The 18,617-nt window shown below is 38.5% G+C and overlaps 1 protein-coding gene across 1 annotated transcript in view; it reads right to left on the bottom strand.

The window, feature by feature from the left end:
* Positions 1-940: 940 nt before the first annotated feature.
* Dpp10 (dipeptidyl peptidase like 10) overlaps positions 941-18,617 on the bottom strand; it is a 714,980-nt gene continuing 697,303 nt past the window's right edge. The window contains exons 20-26 of the mRNA XM_050161474.1: positions 16,429-16,623; positions 15,075-15,129; positions 8,168-8,267; positions 7,867-7,925; positions 7,676-7,748; positions 3,463-3,536; positions 941-1,441 (exon numbers count right to left, since the gene is read on the bottom strand). Coding sequence (XP_050017431.1) covers positions 1,307-1,441; positions 3,463-3,536; positions 7,676-7,748; positions 7,867-7,925; positions 8,168-8,267; positions 15,075-15,129; positions 16,429-16,623 — 691 coding nt within the window. The 3' untranslated portion in view covers positions 941-1,306. The remainder of the gene's footprint in view (positions 1,442-3,462; positions 3,537-7,675; positions 7,749-7,866; positions 7,926-8,167; positions 8,268-15,074; positions 15,130-16,428; positions 16,624-18,617) is intronic.

The raw sequence follows: 18,617 nt of genomic DNA, 5'->3' as shown, positions 1-18,617 counted from the left end.
ACCATGTGCCTTCCGTTTCAATAAAACACCACATACTGCTATTTGTAAATTTTGGGGGGCAATGAATAAAAAAGATTTCACTTCCAATTCTTACCACAAGGGCTTAATTAAACAACAGATGAATCAGTCCGGCATGGAATGCTAAGTTGACTCTGGAAACAATGAAATAATTCAGATTTTTGCTTTTATAACAAAAATGAGAATTGACTTTACTGCACTGGGAGCTGGAAGTTAAAGGTCTGAGTTTTTAAAAAAGCTTTCTCCACCAAGAGAGCAAAATGCCACTCAGTGGCATTGCATTTGTTTAACAAAATTTCTTTATCAGAAACTATAATTTAATATTTAAGTATCTAATTTACATGTGACAAGATATCATATTCAAAAAAGTAAACTGCAACTAGAAAACTATTAACCACTAAAAACAATACCAAACACAACCCAAACATTTATAGGAAAGCAATCACCAGAATCTGAACTGGAAACAAAAGGGTCTCATCATATTTGGCTCATTAAACGAAGTGTCCACATTGCAGCTTTATAAGATTATCCATTCTAATTCATTAAAGTTTACCCTTTGTAGCATGAGTAACATATAAAGATTGACTCACTGTCTGCATATGCACACGTGCGTGTATATATATATATATATATTATATTGTGAGACATACACTCGTGTGTGTTGATTTAAAGGTATTCTATCTACTGACAACTGCCTGACTTTGGAAGGTGCTGAGATCCATATTTCTACATAGTCTTGACTCATTTAATAATGCCTTTTTAAAAACAGAACTTTATGTAAAATACTCTGCTTTTTGTTTATTAACTGAATATTTTCTTAAGCATAATAATAGACAATGAGAGAATTGCACTTATTATAAAGATACATTAACATGTTAGATTGCAGCTCAGCCATCAAAGATCAGGGACTATGATACTGATGGTATGTTATGCACTTTATGCAAAGGTGATTGTGGCCATTGAAATCAAAGTGAGGGTATCTAGTCACAGAACAAAAGGGGATAACAGAAGGAAACATGCACTATTCCTACTTTAATGTGAAACTAATTTTTTTCCCAGGAAACCAACCCTTGAAACTTCCCATTACAATGAAACACCTTCTGCACCCTTGGCAGCACAGTAGATGAGGATGTCTGCCTGCAAGTTCTAGTTCACTTTCTGAGTGTGCTGTTCCAGTTTCATCTCCTCAAGCTGTCCTTGGAATTCTGGAGCATCTACAACATGACAGTCCCTTGGTTCGGTTTCATTGAGCCTTCATAACCCCTTCAGCACTGTCTAGCAGGGTCTGTTATTCATCTTCTTCTGGTTCTGGAGGCAGCACAGATATTTCTTCCTTTAGACAATCACTGAAAAATCTGAGGATTGTGCTGTAGAAATGATGCTTGCTCTTATCGGAAACATGATATCCTTCATCTGGATAGACCTGACATTAAAGAAAAAGGTGAAATCAAGTAACTGTTAGGTTGGGCTAGGGTCTTCCAGAGCTAGGGTCTACCTGCAGCTGCCTCTTTCTCTCTCTACATTAACCTTCCTATGATTTCCTGCAAGTTTTTAATACTCACTTCTCCAGAGAAAGTTTTCTAAGTTCTCTAAAGAATCTAAATCTGGTTGGATCGACACATGTTAGCTGAAAGCCTGAATCTTTTCCATTTCTGCTATGACATGGGAAACAGAAATAACCTGATTTCAAGCAGGTACTAAGGGATACTCATCAGCCACATAGCTTTGGACATTTCTCTTTTCTCTGAAACCTGTGAGAAGGGTCTCTATTTAGATTCAAGAGTTTAAACCCTTGTCAGATTCCTTGTGTCATGGTTTGAATAAAAATGACCACCATAGGTTCATGTATTTGAATTCATAGTCACTAGGAAGTGACACTATTTGAAAGGATTAGAAGGATTAGGAAGTGTGACCTTGTTGTAGAAAGTGTGTCATTAGGGGTGGGCTTTGAGATTTCAAAGACCCAGTTAGTTTCTTTCTTTCTGCTGTTTCTTCATCTGGTTATGGAATTCTCAACTACTTCTGTAGCATCATGTCTGCCTGCATGACACTATGTTCTTTACCATGATGATAATGGATTAACCTCTGAAACTAAGTGCAAGTTCTCAATTAAATGTTTTCTTTTATAAGCATGGCTTTGGTCATGTGTCTCTTCACGGTGGTAAAACTATGATATCAGTAGTAGAATCTTAGTAGAAGATACTGTTCCTTTCAGGAACCTTTCTCACCAAGATAATACAAAAATTCATTTTAATTAGAGCTTGTTGGCTGAAATAGCAGACTCATCCTTGTTCTTCTTAACTACTGTGGCCTAAATATTGTAGTCTGTTTGACTAAACATGTAACTTCTGGAATACAAGGTCCAGACCTTTAAAGTATTTGCTTGAGAGAATTTTCAATTATGTATCAGTTTTTATGCACCTTAAAAAATGTCCACACATTTTCTGGTCAGTTTTACAGTAAAGGCAATATACTTTCTTAAGACAGGTCTAAGAAGTTGAAATGCAACTTGCAAAGGAGGTTAGAATTTCCTGTCTCTGTAGGAGGGTAGGATCGCTTCACTTGCCTTGAGGGCATGTCAGAAAGTGAAAAGATTTTTGCTATAGCAGGTTCAGAGACATAAAAAGTAAACTCTTAGAGAGTTTTCTTGAGAAAAATGAACCAGGGTACGTTGACTTTACACAGAGCCTTCTAGTCACTTGTTTTTCTGGGTTAAACCCCTAAAATTATTCATCAAATGAGAAGGTACGACTGTGGCTCAAACAGGCCCAGCCACAGCTCACACTAGCTGGGACCTTGGGGCTGGCCATGGGTTACTAATTTTGCTCCTGTGGAGAATTATGGAGTCGTGAAGACTGCCAGGTTACCAAGGAGAATGACTGGTCAGTCTGTGTTAGCTAGTTAGCCAACCCCTATGAGGATAATGGCTAAGGTGATAAAGTGAAATCAATGGAGAACCCAGAAGTTAGTTTAGAGAAAAAAAAAAAACACAGAAAGCCTTGTGAAGGAAGAGGCAGTGAACAGAACCAGCCCCAGAAATCAGTTCTAATGACTTTACCCAGTGAGGACATGGGGAAATGTCCTATCGAGCCCTATGAAATGGATGTCATGCCATTATATCCTCTGGGTGATGAACATGAAGCTACAGTATTTGATATTTGCTCTGTTGTCCTCCAACATCCACACATGTCATGTGGCTCACACAAACACACACATGTATGCATGCGGGCACAGCATGTGCACATGCACATGCAAGTATGCATACACATATGCATGTGCTCATGCACATGTACACACAGGCACACACACATACACATTTTTCAAGAGATGTTTTACTTTTCCAGAAGAACTTGTAATGTGATGTTTTCTTGCCACAGACACAAAGTCACAGGCCCCACTGATATAAAGTTGAGATGAGAAGACTTTTCCGGAATGGCAGCTTACCTGCAGAGTATAATTCACCCCAGCTTTTATCAGATGCTTGATCAATTCTGCTGAATGTTGGAAATGAACTTTTGCTGTGAAAATATTAAATTATGAAATTTGAAAGAAATGAATCCATTAGAACCAGAAACTTTTAATATATTTTCCAAAGAGCATAAGTATCTTGCATACATTATTCACTTGGGAGGCCCATCATTAATTTTAACTAGAAAGCTGTTAGGTAAAATTGCAGAGTTTCATTTCACATCATAAAACAGAGCACGAACACGAGGGCTATTACTAAGGTGAATTTAAGTATACAATGGAAGTTTTTACATATGTGTACATTTGTGTGATTGCTCCTGTGAGGGGGTGTGCATATGTACATTTCTGGGTGTGTGTGGAAGTCAGAGAACCACTTTGGAAGAAATTCCTTCAACTCTTTATTTGAGACATGGTCTCTCAATGGCCTAGGACTTTGATAAATAAGCTAACTTAGCTGGCCAGCAGGTTCCCTTTATCCACTTGTCTTTGCTCAGCATCTTGCCTACTCTGGGATTATAACCATACACCACCATACCTGTGCTTTACTTTTTACTTGGATTCTGGAGAATCCAACCGCTGGACTGCCCATGAGAGAGCCACCTGCCAAATTCTGTATAAGGTCATTTAAGTGTATTTTGCATGAGATAATGTATTTTGTAACTAATTATATATTTAGTTCTTTCTAAACACTGAAGGTAATGAGTGTCTTGCCTGCCATGAACACAGTGAAATATCTTCATATACATACTTGAGGATTTCTAGAATCTAGAAATTCATAGACATTGACACTGTATTATTATTTTAAGTTAGGAGTGGGCAGCAGTGAGATGGTGCAGCAGAAAAGGGTGCTAGACAGGAAGCTTTACAACTTGAAATCAATTACTGGGACCCATAAATGGTGTAGAGAACAGACTTCCAAAAGTTGTCCTCTGATCCCAAACACATGCTTTTGTAAGCATGGGCACATATACATATACACACAATATGTAACTATATGAATAAATGTAATTAAAATGTCGTACTAAAACTGAATGTCACATGTTGAGAAGATAGAGTATGTCACTCATTATTCAGTGTTAAATATTTGATTTAGACCAAACCGTTTTTTTCTCTTTTCCCTCCATCTTCCTTCTGTCTGAATGGAAGGTCCCTAAGCTTTGGAATACACATCTCAGAAGTTCTGTTGTTAGTAATGGCTTTGTCTGAGCTAGTTACTTAAGCTTGGTCCTGCCACTCAAATCTTCTTGTGCTAGAGTTTGCTTGTATTCTGCCTAGGCTATTCATTTCACTCTATACATATACTTAGATTTCTATAAATAACTTTAAGCTAATATTTTGTATCTGTCTTTGTCAAACTAGAGCAGCCTTATCACAGTGGTCTTAGCCTCCCTAGGCTCTCATTTTATGGTGCCAAATAATCTTTCTATACAGCAGAGGGTAGACAGTTCCAAAGAGTCATTCATTTAAAATATGCTCAAGATCTTTCTAAACAATTTTCTATTATAATTAATAAGAAAAACATCACCAATTCTAAATAACTATAACTTGCTTGGTATATGCTTGTGACTATAAATATAGATTTATATGGGCAATGCTTGAGGTAAAATAATCTCATATAATTCGTATATTTTGGAGGATGAAAGGGAAAATATATGAAAAGGACTCTATTATGTTTACATTTAGATGTGGCAGAAAAGATAAGCATGCAAATGAATTATTGTGGCAGGAGTGAGAGGGAGGGCTGGAGAGAGAGGCAGCGGGAGGGAGAGAAAGAGAGAGAATATGTGTGATGTGTGAGTATGGGCTCAAGAGACACGACAAGAGACAAGAGGACAACCTTGAGTGCCAATCCTTGTTTTTCAACTGATGTGAGACAGAGTCTATCATTGTACACTGGGCATACTAGGCTACCTGGTAGTCATCTTGTAGTCTCCTCTGTCCTCTCCTTCTTGTCTCCTCCTCCGATCTCTCCTTAGGAACACTATGATTACAGGTGTGCACCACTATGTCCGGCTTTCCTTGGATTCTAGGATCCAAGCTTATCCAACCTTAGGTCCTCACTGAACTATCCCCCCAACAACTTTGCAATTGATTCTTTTCTGTTTTGATTTCAGTGTAAAGTCTGTTGTATGCTATTTGTCTTTTTCAAAGGACTAAATGCGACAATAAAGTTTGACTGAATAAATGGATGGATTTATTGTTTTTCTGGGCAATAATAATAGCTAGTCTGTTTGTACGGTTCCCATTGGTGAGATCAGGACCTTTCATTGATGCTTAGCTGTCTTTTGGGAACCTGTTCCTCATGCTGAATTACTTTCTCAGCCTTGATGCAGGGGGAGGAGCTTGATCCTGCCTCAACTTGATGTGCCATGCTTTGTTCAAGCCCATGGGAGGCCTGCACCTTTCTGAATGGAGACAGAAGAGGAGTGGATGAGGAAGGGGTAGATGGGAGGCAGGAGGACCATGGGAGGGAACAGGAGGAGAGGACAGAGGGAAATCTCAAATAAAATAAATGAAAAAAAATGTTAATTAAATAAATCAAAGAATGTCATCGAACACCCACAAGTCAGCTTCTCTATGAGCTGTGTGGTGAATGTGGACATGTGTGCCATGAACTCTGTGTACAGACATGGCCATATCCCTCTGAACCGCTATATAACATGAGGTATGTGAAGCACTTGGTCTGAAACTGAATCAAACAGGAAACATAGTTAAAGTAATGTCAGCAACTTAACATGGTAGTTGGGATGTGGTTGGCCTCCACAATCTCTGGGAGTGGCACTTTTAGGAGGTGTGACTTTGTTGGAATGAGTATGGCCTTATTAGAGGAAGTGGGTCACCGTTGGGGAGGGCCTTGAGGTTTCCTATGCTCAGGATACCACCCTGTGTTTCAGTCAACTTCCTGATGCCTGCAAGATGTAGGACTTTCAGCTACTACTTTAGCACCACATGTGCATGCACACTGCCATACTCCCCATCATGATGGTAATGGTTAAACCTCTGAAACTGTAAGTGAGCCATCCCAATTTAATGTTTTCTCTTTAAGCATGGCTGTTGTCATGGTGTCTTTTCACAGCAATAAAAGCCCTAACTAAGACACTTAATATATGGGTTTCAAAGAGTCCTAAAAAATTGTAGGGTGGTGTCTAGAGATAAAATCATCTCATTTTCACTATTATTGGTTCTGCTGGCTCAGGTTTCATAGCGAAGCAGATAAGAACTGCAGTACAAATCTCCATGTAAAGTCCTGCTTTACCAACACTTATTTCTGTAGGACAGCATTTTTGTGCAGAACAAATAAGACATTGGTAAGTGCTGTTAGTGCACTTTCTGACACATGGTTAACAATTAGTGATTTCGCATGACTGCTATCGACATATGTGGAAGGTATTAACACTATGGCATTCTTTAGAAGCATGGTGCTCTCTGTAGACGTGCATCATGCAATGCTTCTATTAGCTAAATCGTTTTCTGAATACATTGCCCATTATGTGATAACTGTGGATTTTCAGAAGAGTACTCAATAGAACAAAGGGTCCCTGTGTAGGCTGCACCAGGTTTTCTTTCTTTTTCTCTTTCATACATTTTACATTGTGATGAGAAGTTTGTTGCACAGTAAAACAAAAGGACTATAGGCACCAGCCATGAGCTGCTCCCTGTGGAGCCCATTACTGTTTTCCTGTGCATCTTTTTATATTTCACATAGGAACCCAGATTAACACATGACTCTTAGACTTCATAGCTCCTAACCTAATTGTAACTAAAGGATACATACATACACATAGGCAAACATGGAGGCATAAATCTACACATTCATACATACTCCCACACAAATACCACATTCATTGATCTGAGCCCTGATGGAACCACATCTTGACATCAATTATTTTCTTGTTTCCTAGTCAATGCTAGTCACAATATGGTCTTTGGTTGTAAATGGTCAGTAGCTGCTGTCTACATGAATGCAGGATCAGAAGTCAAGTTTTCCTATCATATCAGAAGGTGATAGTGGAGAGTACTACCACATTTCCTTCCCATTTCCTGCCAGACATCTCATTCTCCATGTTATTTCCTGTACTTTTGTTCAGTAGCATTACAGGACCCTCTGGAAACAAGTCCTACATGTAAGATGTGTCCCTTTGTAACAGGATAACTCCCATCAGATAAAAGCAGCAAATACAATACTTACTATCAGCAGTTCCGTGAATTATTAATATATTTTCTTCTTTTAGACCATGAATGTTATGCAGTACACTGGAGGCCTGTAAGTAAAACACAAGTATTTGTATGTATGGAGAGACCCAAATGGAAGAAATTCAACCTAATCTTCATAACAAAAAAGTGACCTTTGCCTTTTGTTGTTATTTTTGTCTTAGTTACCTGGTAAGTGCTTTCTTCCTTTGATGGCATACCAAGGTAACGCTCAGAGAAAGCTGAAGCTGCGACCCAAGGAAAAAGAAAACAACATCAGAAGAAGCAAATCGTAACATTTCATTATTTATTCACGCACTTCAAATGCAATTGTCATGCTCTGGTAAAATCAATTGCATCAGGGAGGTGATAACTCACAACAGGCTTTAATAACACATGATAAATGAGCTCAATTGAGTTTCTCTGCATTGGGATTTTGCCTTCCACCCACCAATACCTTAGATTAGGACTGTCTGTAGGACATACTCACCATACAACCTCATGTCTGAGATGGGTGCAACCATGGCTCCACATTTGAAAAGCTTCTCATCTGACTTTAAGATCATTGCTGCAATATAGCCCCCGTACCCCTGAGCAAAAGAAAAATCATAATAATGATTCCTAACGATATTTGTACCTTTTGATTGCTGTTTAATAATGCACATATCCCCGTGTCTCTGAGTGTAGAATGGAATGCAAAAAAAAAATCACTGTGTACTTATGAGGATTCAACAGCTGTTTAAAAATTTATGCAACAGGCTTTTTTAATAACTAAGTAAAATATGAAATTAATTATATAGGACAAAAAGTCATGATTTCACATCATGTATCTGGGAAATGCTCCAAATAATTTGAAATAAAGTATCTTTTATATATCATTTTAAGACAATTTGGTGTGTATTTTAATTGAATACTTAATAAGAATGGTGGTTACATTCAATTATGAAAGGAAATTAAAAGACTAAAAATACAGAACAAACTATATACTCTGCTTGGAATTTCCTTGCAGAGACTAAGGGCCTGTCACCTCAAAGGGTAACTCTATGAGAACAGAATCTGTCATGAGATGAATAATCCTTTTTTGGATAAGGATGATTTGAGATGGTAATTTTGAGAAATATAGACAGAAGCTGCATTTCTAGCGCATGTAGTAACGTGTTTCCCATTTAAGCTTTTGGTCCTAAGTTTGATCTTCCAAAACCCAACTTTAAAAAACTAAAAAGCTGAGCATTCTGGTGCCCACTTCACATCTTTGTGTTTGGACTGTGGAGGTAGGTGAATACCTGGAGCTAGCTGGCCAGTGAGCCTAGCTTACTTGCTTGCTGAGTTCTAGGATAATGAGAGACCTTGTCTCAAAACTCAAGGTGGATGGTGCCTGAGAAATGACAGATGCAATTGTCCCCATGCATGGACAAAATTGCAAACATATGTGCCCTTCCACACACAAACATGCAAGTTATCACTTACACAAAGAAGACAAGAAAAGAAAATCTGCCAGACATAGGACATATCGGATTTTTCTGGTTGTAAGAGATTTATATTTACAGGGAGATCTGTTGATAAGATATCTATGTTTTGCACAATTAAGAGGTGACTCTCTGAATGTGGTTGACAATGAGGGCTGACTGAGAAGTCAAGGATAATGGTACTGAGTTTTGATTCTACTGCATGGACTGGCCTTGTGGGAGCCTAGTCTGTGTGGATGCTCACCTTTCTAGACCTGGGTGGAGGGTGGAGGACTTTGGACTTCCCACAGGGCAGGAAACCCTGACTGCTCTTAGGACTGGAGAAGGAGGGGGAGGGGGAGCGGGGGGAGGGGGGGGAATATGGGAGGAGGGGAGGAGGTAGAAATTTTTATAAATAAACAAATAAAAAAAGAGGTGAGGCCTACATGCTGAAACTCTCACCAGTGGAAAAGGCACGAATTAAGTAGAAGAAAAAAAAATAGAGAGAAAGGAAAAAAGGAAAAGAAAGGCAGAAGACACAGATGAAGATGAAAGAGATGATGGAGAAGAAGAGGAAGAAAAGGAATAGGAACAGATTAGGGTTGTGGTGAAGAAGTGAGTTCTAATTTATATATACAAAATCAAGTAAACAGTGCTTATTGGAGGCACAGGGATGGCATGGGGGCTGTGCAGGAACTGAGGTAGATCAGCAGAGCAGGAGATACAAGTGTCTGATAGGGAGAATGGGAACAAAATCCTGAAAAGTTTGCACAATGTGAGGCCATGAGGTTAAAATGTATTGGTTTGACTCCTGCCAAAGGAGCAGATTTTAGTTGTTCTTTGCACAAAAGCTAAAGAAAACAAACACGGAGGAAGTAACCAATGATGTCAACTCTCAATGTCCACTGCAAGAATCAGTTTGTCACAGAGATATGTGACATCATATCATTGTAGATAGACTTTAAATCTAAATGGCAGTATCATTCAGGAAAAAAAATCACCTAAAAACATTTTACAGTAATGGTTTAATTCAGTAGACTGGAGGGACTCTCTCTCTCTCTCTCTCTCTCTCTCTCTCTCTCTCTCTCTCGCTCTCGCTCTCGCTCTCGCTCTCGCTCTCGCTCTCTCATTCTTTCCCACAAGTATTCCATTAGCCTAAACTGCCTCTAACCTATTATTCTCCTGCCTCAGATTCCTGAGAGATGGGATTCCGGTATGTTAAGACTTTTCGTTTTAAACAAACTTTAAGGGTATGCCTGTGATACTGCTGGACATTACTTTTTTATTATGTGGTGTGTGTGTGTATTTGTACATTCACATGCATGCCACTGTGCTTGATCATGCGAGGTCAGAGGCCAACCTTCAGGAGTCAGTTATTTCCTTTTACGGTGTAGGTCCTAAAGATTAAACTCAGGTCATTAGGCTTGGTGGCAAGCACCTTTGCCTCTGAGTCATCTTGCCAGCCCCTGTTAGACATAATGAGTTGGGGGTTCTTACAGTATACTAACACAATAAAGATGCCTAACAGAAATGTCTTCCTATTTTCCACGAGAATTCCCTAGACTCACGGAATGAGACAGGGAGGAAACAAATAGCAGCAGCAAACCCGCCATCTAATGAAAATTTGACAAGAGCCTTGGCCTGGGAAGACGTCCCAGCCAGGATTCTTCTCCTGAGATCTAGTGCACATATCCCTTGCTTCGTGCTTCCTGAGGAGCTGTGTTTCGTTATTTTTTTTTAATATGAAAATTTGGGATGTAATGAAGCTAAATAATCTTTAAGACTTAATGATAGTGAAAGCTGTGGAATTTAAAAATCAAATCTAAAATGCTGCTTTAATTTGATTTATTTCAGAGAAATAACTTCTGTTTTTAAAGGGAAAAATCAACACCGACAGGAATTAGAATGAATTAAATTATAATTGCTCACCATCCTCTCAATCATTTCATGTTTATTCACTGAGGCAAAAGTTGAACTTGAAAGAGCTGTTGGAAAACAGACTGTGGACGGCAGTGAGAGTCAGATGTGAGCTCTCGTTAGATGGGCAGGTGTTGGGCTTAATTTTCAAAACAGTTTACACTTCAAGTACATTCTGAGTTTGTGGCTCCTTAGACTGGCCTGCAGCCAATTGGAGGTGGTTTGCCTTCAATGGGGAGAAAAGCATTCAACAGTTCAGGATGCTCTGCTTCCACCATGCCAATGCTTGGTGTCCTATGATCAAGAGTTTTATAATCACAGAAATTTTAGTGGAGGACCCAAACCTGGAATTAAAGTTTGTCTGCAAAAGCCAAAACAGTGTATATATGACAGTGGGGTGGGTTCCTTTTCTGTGGGAGATTGGCTAATTCAGACAAAGAAATGGAAACTAATTGGTTTTGTCACAAGAGTACCACCCCAACCCCAACCCCAGAATTTTGAAAGTCCTCCTGATTAGTTCTCCTGAAAGGGAGCACCAAGTCTTTGTTTTGGGGAGAGGGAAGAAGCAGGAATTTTGCAATTTTAAGTACTGAAGTGAAAAGTACATTGATATACCTATGAGATCCTTTTCCTATTTATTTGTCTGCCTGGGATCTGCCTAACTCCTGGTCTTCAACATGATTAAAATATATTGTACATATGCATTAAATTCTCAAATAATGAGTAAAAATGTTTTTTAAAATTTGGTATTTCAGAATTAGCAAAATTTTATCACCATGTATCTCTCTGCATTAATTCTGTTTCTTTAAGTCTTCACATCTTTATATATGGGTATGATATATGTGTGTGTGTCTGTGTACACACACACACACATATATATATATACACACACACAGACACACACACTCTCTCTCTCACACACACACATACACACACACACTTATGCTTGTTTCTGTGATAGTGCAGTTGCTCTTGTGCCACAGTGCATATTCAGGAATCAGAGAACAATTTTGAATATCTATCTTCCAACTTCTAATCACTGCTGAATAAACCAGGCTAGGCTGTACTGTGACGTTCTGAGGACTTCCCTGTCTCCACCTGCAGCCTCTACGTAAGAGCAGTGTGGTCACAGGAGTGGGCTACTGCATCTGACTTTAAATGAGTTGTAGGAATTTGAACTCACAGTCTCGTATGTATGTGGCAAAATCTTTGTTCACTCAGGCATTTTTCAGCTCTGATTCTATGCATTTTCACAGACTCCAGAAATGGCTTGATCTGGTTTCAAACTTTAAGAAGTTCTTTTGCGAATAATGAGATGCAAAACTGTAAATATCAGTTTCCTCTTTGTAAGTCAAGTTTAATATGTTTTACAGTCAGTCTTATCTCTAACCATAAACCAGCCCTGGGAAGCCATGTTCCTTGATTTTTCCTGTGTGGTTCTCATGCCCTCAAGATCTTGTAGTGGGAGGTTGTTACTTCAACGTCTCCTGAAAAAATACAGCAAGTAAAAACACTTGTGTAAACATTATGACCTAAATTCAGTCCCTGGAACCCACTCAAAAGTGGAATGATAGATCTGGCTCCACCAAGCTGTCCTCTGACTTCTACACATTCATGTCATGCATGTGTTCATGCATGTACACACACAAACAAACACACATACACACACACCAGTAACAAGCATAAATTAAACTGCCCTACTCATCACCCATCTTTGGCTGTATTTCTGCTTCATATCATTGGATATTTTGTTGCTTATCTTCCATTTATTTCTCTATAACAACTAGAAATTCAATATTGTGACCTTTGTGTGTTTTATTATTAGTAGACTTAACTCTGTTAAAATTGTTTTGCATATGTGGCTGTGGTGAGGATGCATGTGAGTTCAGGTGCCCATCGAGGCCAGAAGAGGACGTCAGATCCCCTTCTGGAAGAGTTATGAGCAATTGTGAGCCTGCTGATGTGGTTTGTGGGAAACAAACATAGGTCCTTTGCAAGAGCAGTGCATATTTTTAATTGTGGAGCCATTTTCCCTGCTCTCCACATAGCTCTGTTAAAAGTGCTGGCAACAGAGTACACAGGATCGATGTGAATAAATAATCATATTCTCTGCATTGCTAAGTGATCATTGCAATGCTGTTTTCTCGCATGATGTTTATAAAATTCTTACGTTTTTTATGCAGGCTAAATTCACATCAAACTTTTTAAAAAGAAAACAATTCAGAAAAGTTTTGATTTCGGAGTTTTGTGACATTTCACAACAACAGTGTTTGCTTTGAAGAAAAAATTAAAGACCCATGCATATATATTTAGGTGAATCAAGGTTAGTTTCCAATGACTATAATTTAAACTACCATGGTTCCAAGCGTCAAGCCTAATTACTGAGAAAAAAAAAGAAAAAAAAAAAAACACATGGTCAGTTAAATGCATAGCTGTTAAAATGTTTTCATTATTCTAACAAGCCAGTTAGTGCATTATAGAGAAAGCAGTCATTCACAGGGACATTTAAATACGTCACACATAATGTCTAGGATCCAACATTACAGTGAAAAGATTTGTCATGTATGTATATACCTCTGTGTATACATATAAATTAATATTACAATGGGAGGTCAAAAGAAGATTTAAAAACTAGCTAAGGACTCTTCTTGTAGATATTTTATTTATCCTCAAAGGAATTTACTGTAAAATTGTTTAATAACATTTTTATTTTTAGCTGGTGAGCTGACACCAGACAAAGAAAATAAAAAACATTCCTTTTCAAGCTAGGCAGGAGGACTCAGAAATTCAACCCATGCACCACCTTGCTTTTGCACCTCTATCCTTCAGAACTGTAGAAAACCCCACAAAATTATTCTATAAAAAACAATGAATATGTCCAGTGAAATGGTGTCGAGAATAAGGATGTCTGTGTCTAAGTCTGATGAACTGAGCTTGAGTCTCAGGACCCACACGTTAAGCAGAAAGAGGTGCTACCCAAAATTACCCTCTGACCTCTATATATACAACATGGCACGTGCACGCATGCATGGGTGCACACACATGCTCACACACACATAAACATACACATAACGGGGGGGGTGAAGACAGAGATGCACACAAATAAAAGTAAAAGGAGAGAAAAAGAAGAGACATGGGAGAGTGGAAATGAGAGTACAGGTATAGGATTCATACGAAATAGTGTTTTTAAAACATTAAAATATGTTGCCATTGGTGTGCTTTCATTAAAGGATCATACAAGGAAAGCATCAGAACTCAGAGCAGGTAACTCCAGGGGTAAATCCAGGCATGTCTGGGAAGTCACTCTTACATATTTTGAGTTTCAGTGTTAAAGATGACTTAGTGAGCCAAGAAGTCAGGAAACAAACTAAGCAGGTACTGGAAATTAAAAGTGTAAATCCTGACCATGCTTTGCAAGAGTTCTGTCCTCTCTTTCCTGTTCAAGCTATAAAAAGAAAGAAAGAAAGAAAGGAAGGAAGGAAGGAAGGAAGGAAGGAAGGAAGGAAGGAAGAAAGAAAGAAAGAAAGAAAGAAAGAAAGAAAGAAAGAAAGAAAGAAAAAGATTCACAGAATGTGGGTAGCCATTAATGATGAAACGTTGCCTAATAAGTTTTAAAAGTTTAAGTTTGAGGGTGGACAGACGACAGCTTAGTGGTTTACCACTGATAGTGCTTGCTGCTCCTGCTGAGGACCTGAATTCAGCACTCACATCAGGAGGCTCACATAGGCCTATAACCTCATACCCAGGGAGATCTGATGCCCCTCTGGACTTGGCAGGTTCTAACTCATGTGCATATGCACTTTCCTCCAAACACACAGAAATACTGCTCATTTCTATCAGCAGCCATCAACTGTATGCCTGAGAATAGACATCCCAGTAAGTGAGTGAATAGACACAATATGAATTACGTGATTTTAAAGGGTCATACAGAAAAGTAAAGTACAATGACTAATGAAATTATACATACATAATGCATGCATATATATGTGTGTGTGTGTGTGTGTATGGAAAAATATATTCAGTGTTTCTATTTACCTTTCCAAAAATGCTTAATCTTTTGGAGTCAATATATGGCAGTTTCAACAAATATCTGTGAGAAAAACATAAATATTCATTGTTATACATTTTTGAGTCAAACACATGTCTGAATTTATGACTTATAGACAGATAGACAAGTATAAACACTCCCCAAAATCTTTAGACATGCTTCACTATGGGGTGAAGTAATGGCTCAGTGGGCAGAAGTATGAAGACCTCAGTGCAAATCCCTAGAACCCTCATAAAACCAGGTAAGGTAGTGTGCTCCTACAATCCCAGAGTTCCTTCAGCAAGACAGGAGGTATAGACAATAGCTTCCCAGAAGTTCATGGGAAAGGTGGCCTGGTGTCCACAGGGGTGACCTCAAGAGATGCTGTCCCAAACGAGGTGCAAGGTGAGGATGGACTCCTGAGGTTGTCTTCTGACTCCCACACTTGATGGTAGCATTACACACACACACACACACACACACACACACACACACACACACACGCCAGTAGAAATGCTTTACTAGAAAGGCTTTCCTTATACAAAATGCCTTTACAGTTCACAGTCTTCTGGTCAAAGCTACAGTCTAGTAGTTTGTCATCATCTGTGAGCTTGTTACAGATGTGGAATCTCCAGGTGTACCACGACCATGCCTGGCTGATCTTTGTATACGAAGCAGCAATGACCTTCCTATTGTACCTTTCATGCCACCATAGTAATAGTAACCTTGAGATGTTAGAGAATTAGAGCTAATGTTGGATGGGATAGCTTAGTAGGTAAAGGTAGTAGTGTAAAATCTGATGATCTACATGTAATCTTTATGGTTGAAAAAGAGAATTAACTCCTGCCAATTGTCTTCTGACCTCTACATCTGTTTAACAGCTTGTACTCACCTACACATCACACACAAACACACACACACACATACACGCAAAGAAACACTGTAAATAACATTCCAAAAATCACACACATACACACGCAAAGAAACACTCTACATCACACACATACACATGCAAAGAAACACTGTAAATAACATTCCAAAAAATGTGTTAGTATTTTAAAGGAAGAATCATAATTAGTTGTGGACATGTTGGATAGTGTAGATTTCTGTCAATCAGGAATATGGTAGTGTAGTTCTTCTCACAATTCCATAAACCCAAAGTAAATTCTAATTGCGGAGGATAATAAGATTATTCTTTTATGGTGCCCCTAAGTGTGATAGATACTTGAGAAAAATGCAAGAAAGCTACGTGCTCAAATTAGAAAATTGGTAGACCCACGAACACTGCCTGAATGAGTAATGAGTCCCTTTACATAAATTCTGCAGTTATGGAAAGCACCAGGAAGACATGCACCGACTTACTTTACAGCTGCTACTTGGTCCTTTGCGTCTACCGACCCTATCCTTCTGTGAATCTCCTGCAAAACTTTCAGGCCCTGGAATCCACTTCCTCTGCCATCAAATCTTGCTACAATGACATTATCAGTGTCAATAAGAACGGAATCCCAGTCAACATGGAACTTATCTGTCACCATCTGGCCTCCTGGTTCTTCATCCCTGCAAATTTGAGCATACTTGATGAAATGAAGAGTTATTGGCAGTCTGGTAGGTTTCACCTTCATACTAACTGGCTAACCAGTATGGAAATCATCTATACTGGCTCTTAACATTTTGCATAATTTTTGACAAGCCTAAAGGTTAATTCTTGATGACAAACCATTTTCCTTACATAAAGTTTGAAATGAAGAGACCCAAAGATGAGGTGTAAACATGCCTTAAAACTGCATAGTTGAGCTTGGTTTAATTCATTTTTGAAGAGAAGAAATGGAGAATATATGTGGCCCTTTTAAAGATTTTTTCTGAAAGATGACTGTCAACTTGACAGACAAGTCTATTTTTACTAGATGTCTTCAACTGTGTTGAGGAAATAAATGTATGGTTTACAAAAGTTGAAGGGTCTGATAGAGTGCTAAAAGCCATGGAAACTTCATATAATTTAACAGGAAGTATATGACCTTAAAGATTGTTGGACTCTGAAGAAAATATTGTATTAATATTTCCTGAGGGTTTTCTTCCTGTCCATGATAGAATTCTCACTGAGAAGTTAAACAAATAGTAAAAGGAGAAGTATTTTTCAGCCTTCAAGCTAACAGGCAGGAAAGAAAACAGAAACACAAATGTCTGAAAAAATTTGAAAGCCAGATGCCAAGGTGGACATGAAAATTACAGAGCTTGAATCTTTTCTCCACTGGGGAGAGATAGCATAACTTTACACTGTCAAATTCAAGTTCTTATTTTTGTTACCAGGGCTACATTCTAAGAATTCTCTCCTCATAATTCACTATTCAAGGGTAAATCACCAGGTCATCTTTCTTCTACCATCATGTATTTTGAGGGTCCAGAGACGTGAACCTGTTCCACCTTTACTGGAGGTCAGAGATTTGGAGCTCAGTTTTGCTGTTTCAATGTTGTTGACAACAGATGTGATTACAAACAAGAGATTCTGACCTAGGGTGTGGTTAATCAGTGTTATAGAGATGGATCTGCACCACTTGGGCTAAAGGTCAGAGGATTCAGATTGATTCCTTATATCATGCTAATGAAATCTACTGCATTCTCCCCTCCCCTTTAAAAGTGAAGTACAGAAGCATGGGGAAAATAAAAGTAGAAGGATTCAGGATTCACTGAATATCCCTCCTGAAGCTGTTCTGTGTTTCTGTCTCTTATTTCTCTTATATCTCTCTTTCTTTTGCTTAATAATTCTAACCCTCATGCTCCTACCCTGGAAATTAAGAGTTTCATCAAGACTGGTTTTTAATAACATATGTGCTCACAAAGAGACACCACTCAGTATACAATTCTCATCAACAGTTTCTAGTTAGTATCTACTTATGAGTGAGTACATACCATATTCATTTGGGGGGAGGATTACTTCACTCAGGATAGTGTTTTCTAATTCCATCGATTTGCAATTCAATATGTCATTTTTTTTAAGGCACTGAGTAGTACTCTAATGTGTAAATGTGTCACATTATCTATTCTTCAGTTGAGGGGCATCTAGGTTGTTTCCAGGTTCTGGCTATTACAAATAATGCTGCTATGAACATAGTTGAACAGATGCTTTTGTAGTATGATTGATCATTTTTTGAGTATATTCCCAAGAGTGGTATTGCTGGATCCTGAGGTAGGTTGATTCTTAGTTTTCTGAGAAACCTCCATACTGATTTCCAAAGTGGTTGTACAAGTTTTCATTCCCACCAGCAATGGATGAGTGTTCCCCTTACTCAACATCCTTTCCCACATAAGCTATTATTACTGTTATCCTGAGTGAGGTAACCCAGACCCAAAAAAGTGAATATGGTATGTACTCACTCATAACTGGATACTAACTATAAACAATGAACATTGAGTCTATAGTTCATGATCCTAGAGAAGCTAAGTAATAAGGTGAACTCAAAGAAGAATATACATAGACCCCACTGGAAATTGGAAACAGCCAATATTGCCTGACAAAATTGGAAGCATGGGAGCATGGGGTAGAAGGAAGAGGG

The sequence above is a fragment of the Alexandromys fortis genome, unplaced genomic scaffold, assembly GCF_014885135.2.
Source record: "Alexandromys fortis isolate MF-2015 unplaced genomic scaffold, M_Fortis_MF-2015_v1.1 scaffold_109, whole genome shotgun sequence".
NCBI lineage: Eukaryota > Metazoa > Chordata > Mammalia > Rodentia > Cricetidae > Alexandromys > Alexandromys fortis.
Note: the sequence above shows the minus strand (reverse complement) of the source record. Positions and strands in the feature narration are given on the sequence as shown.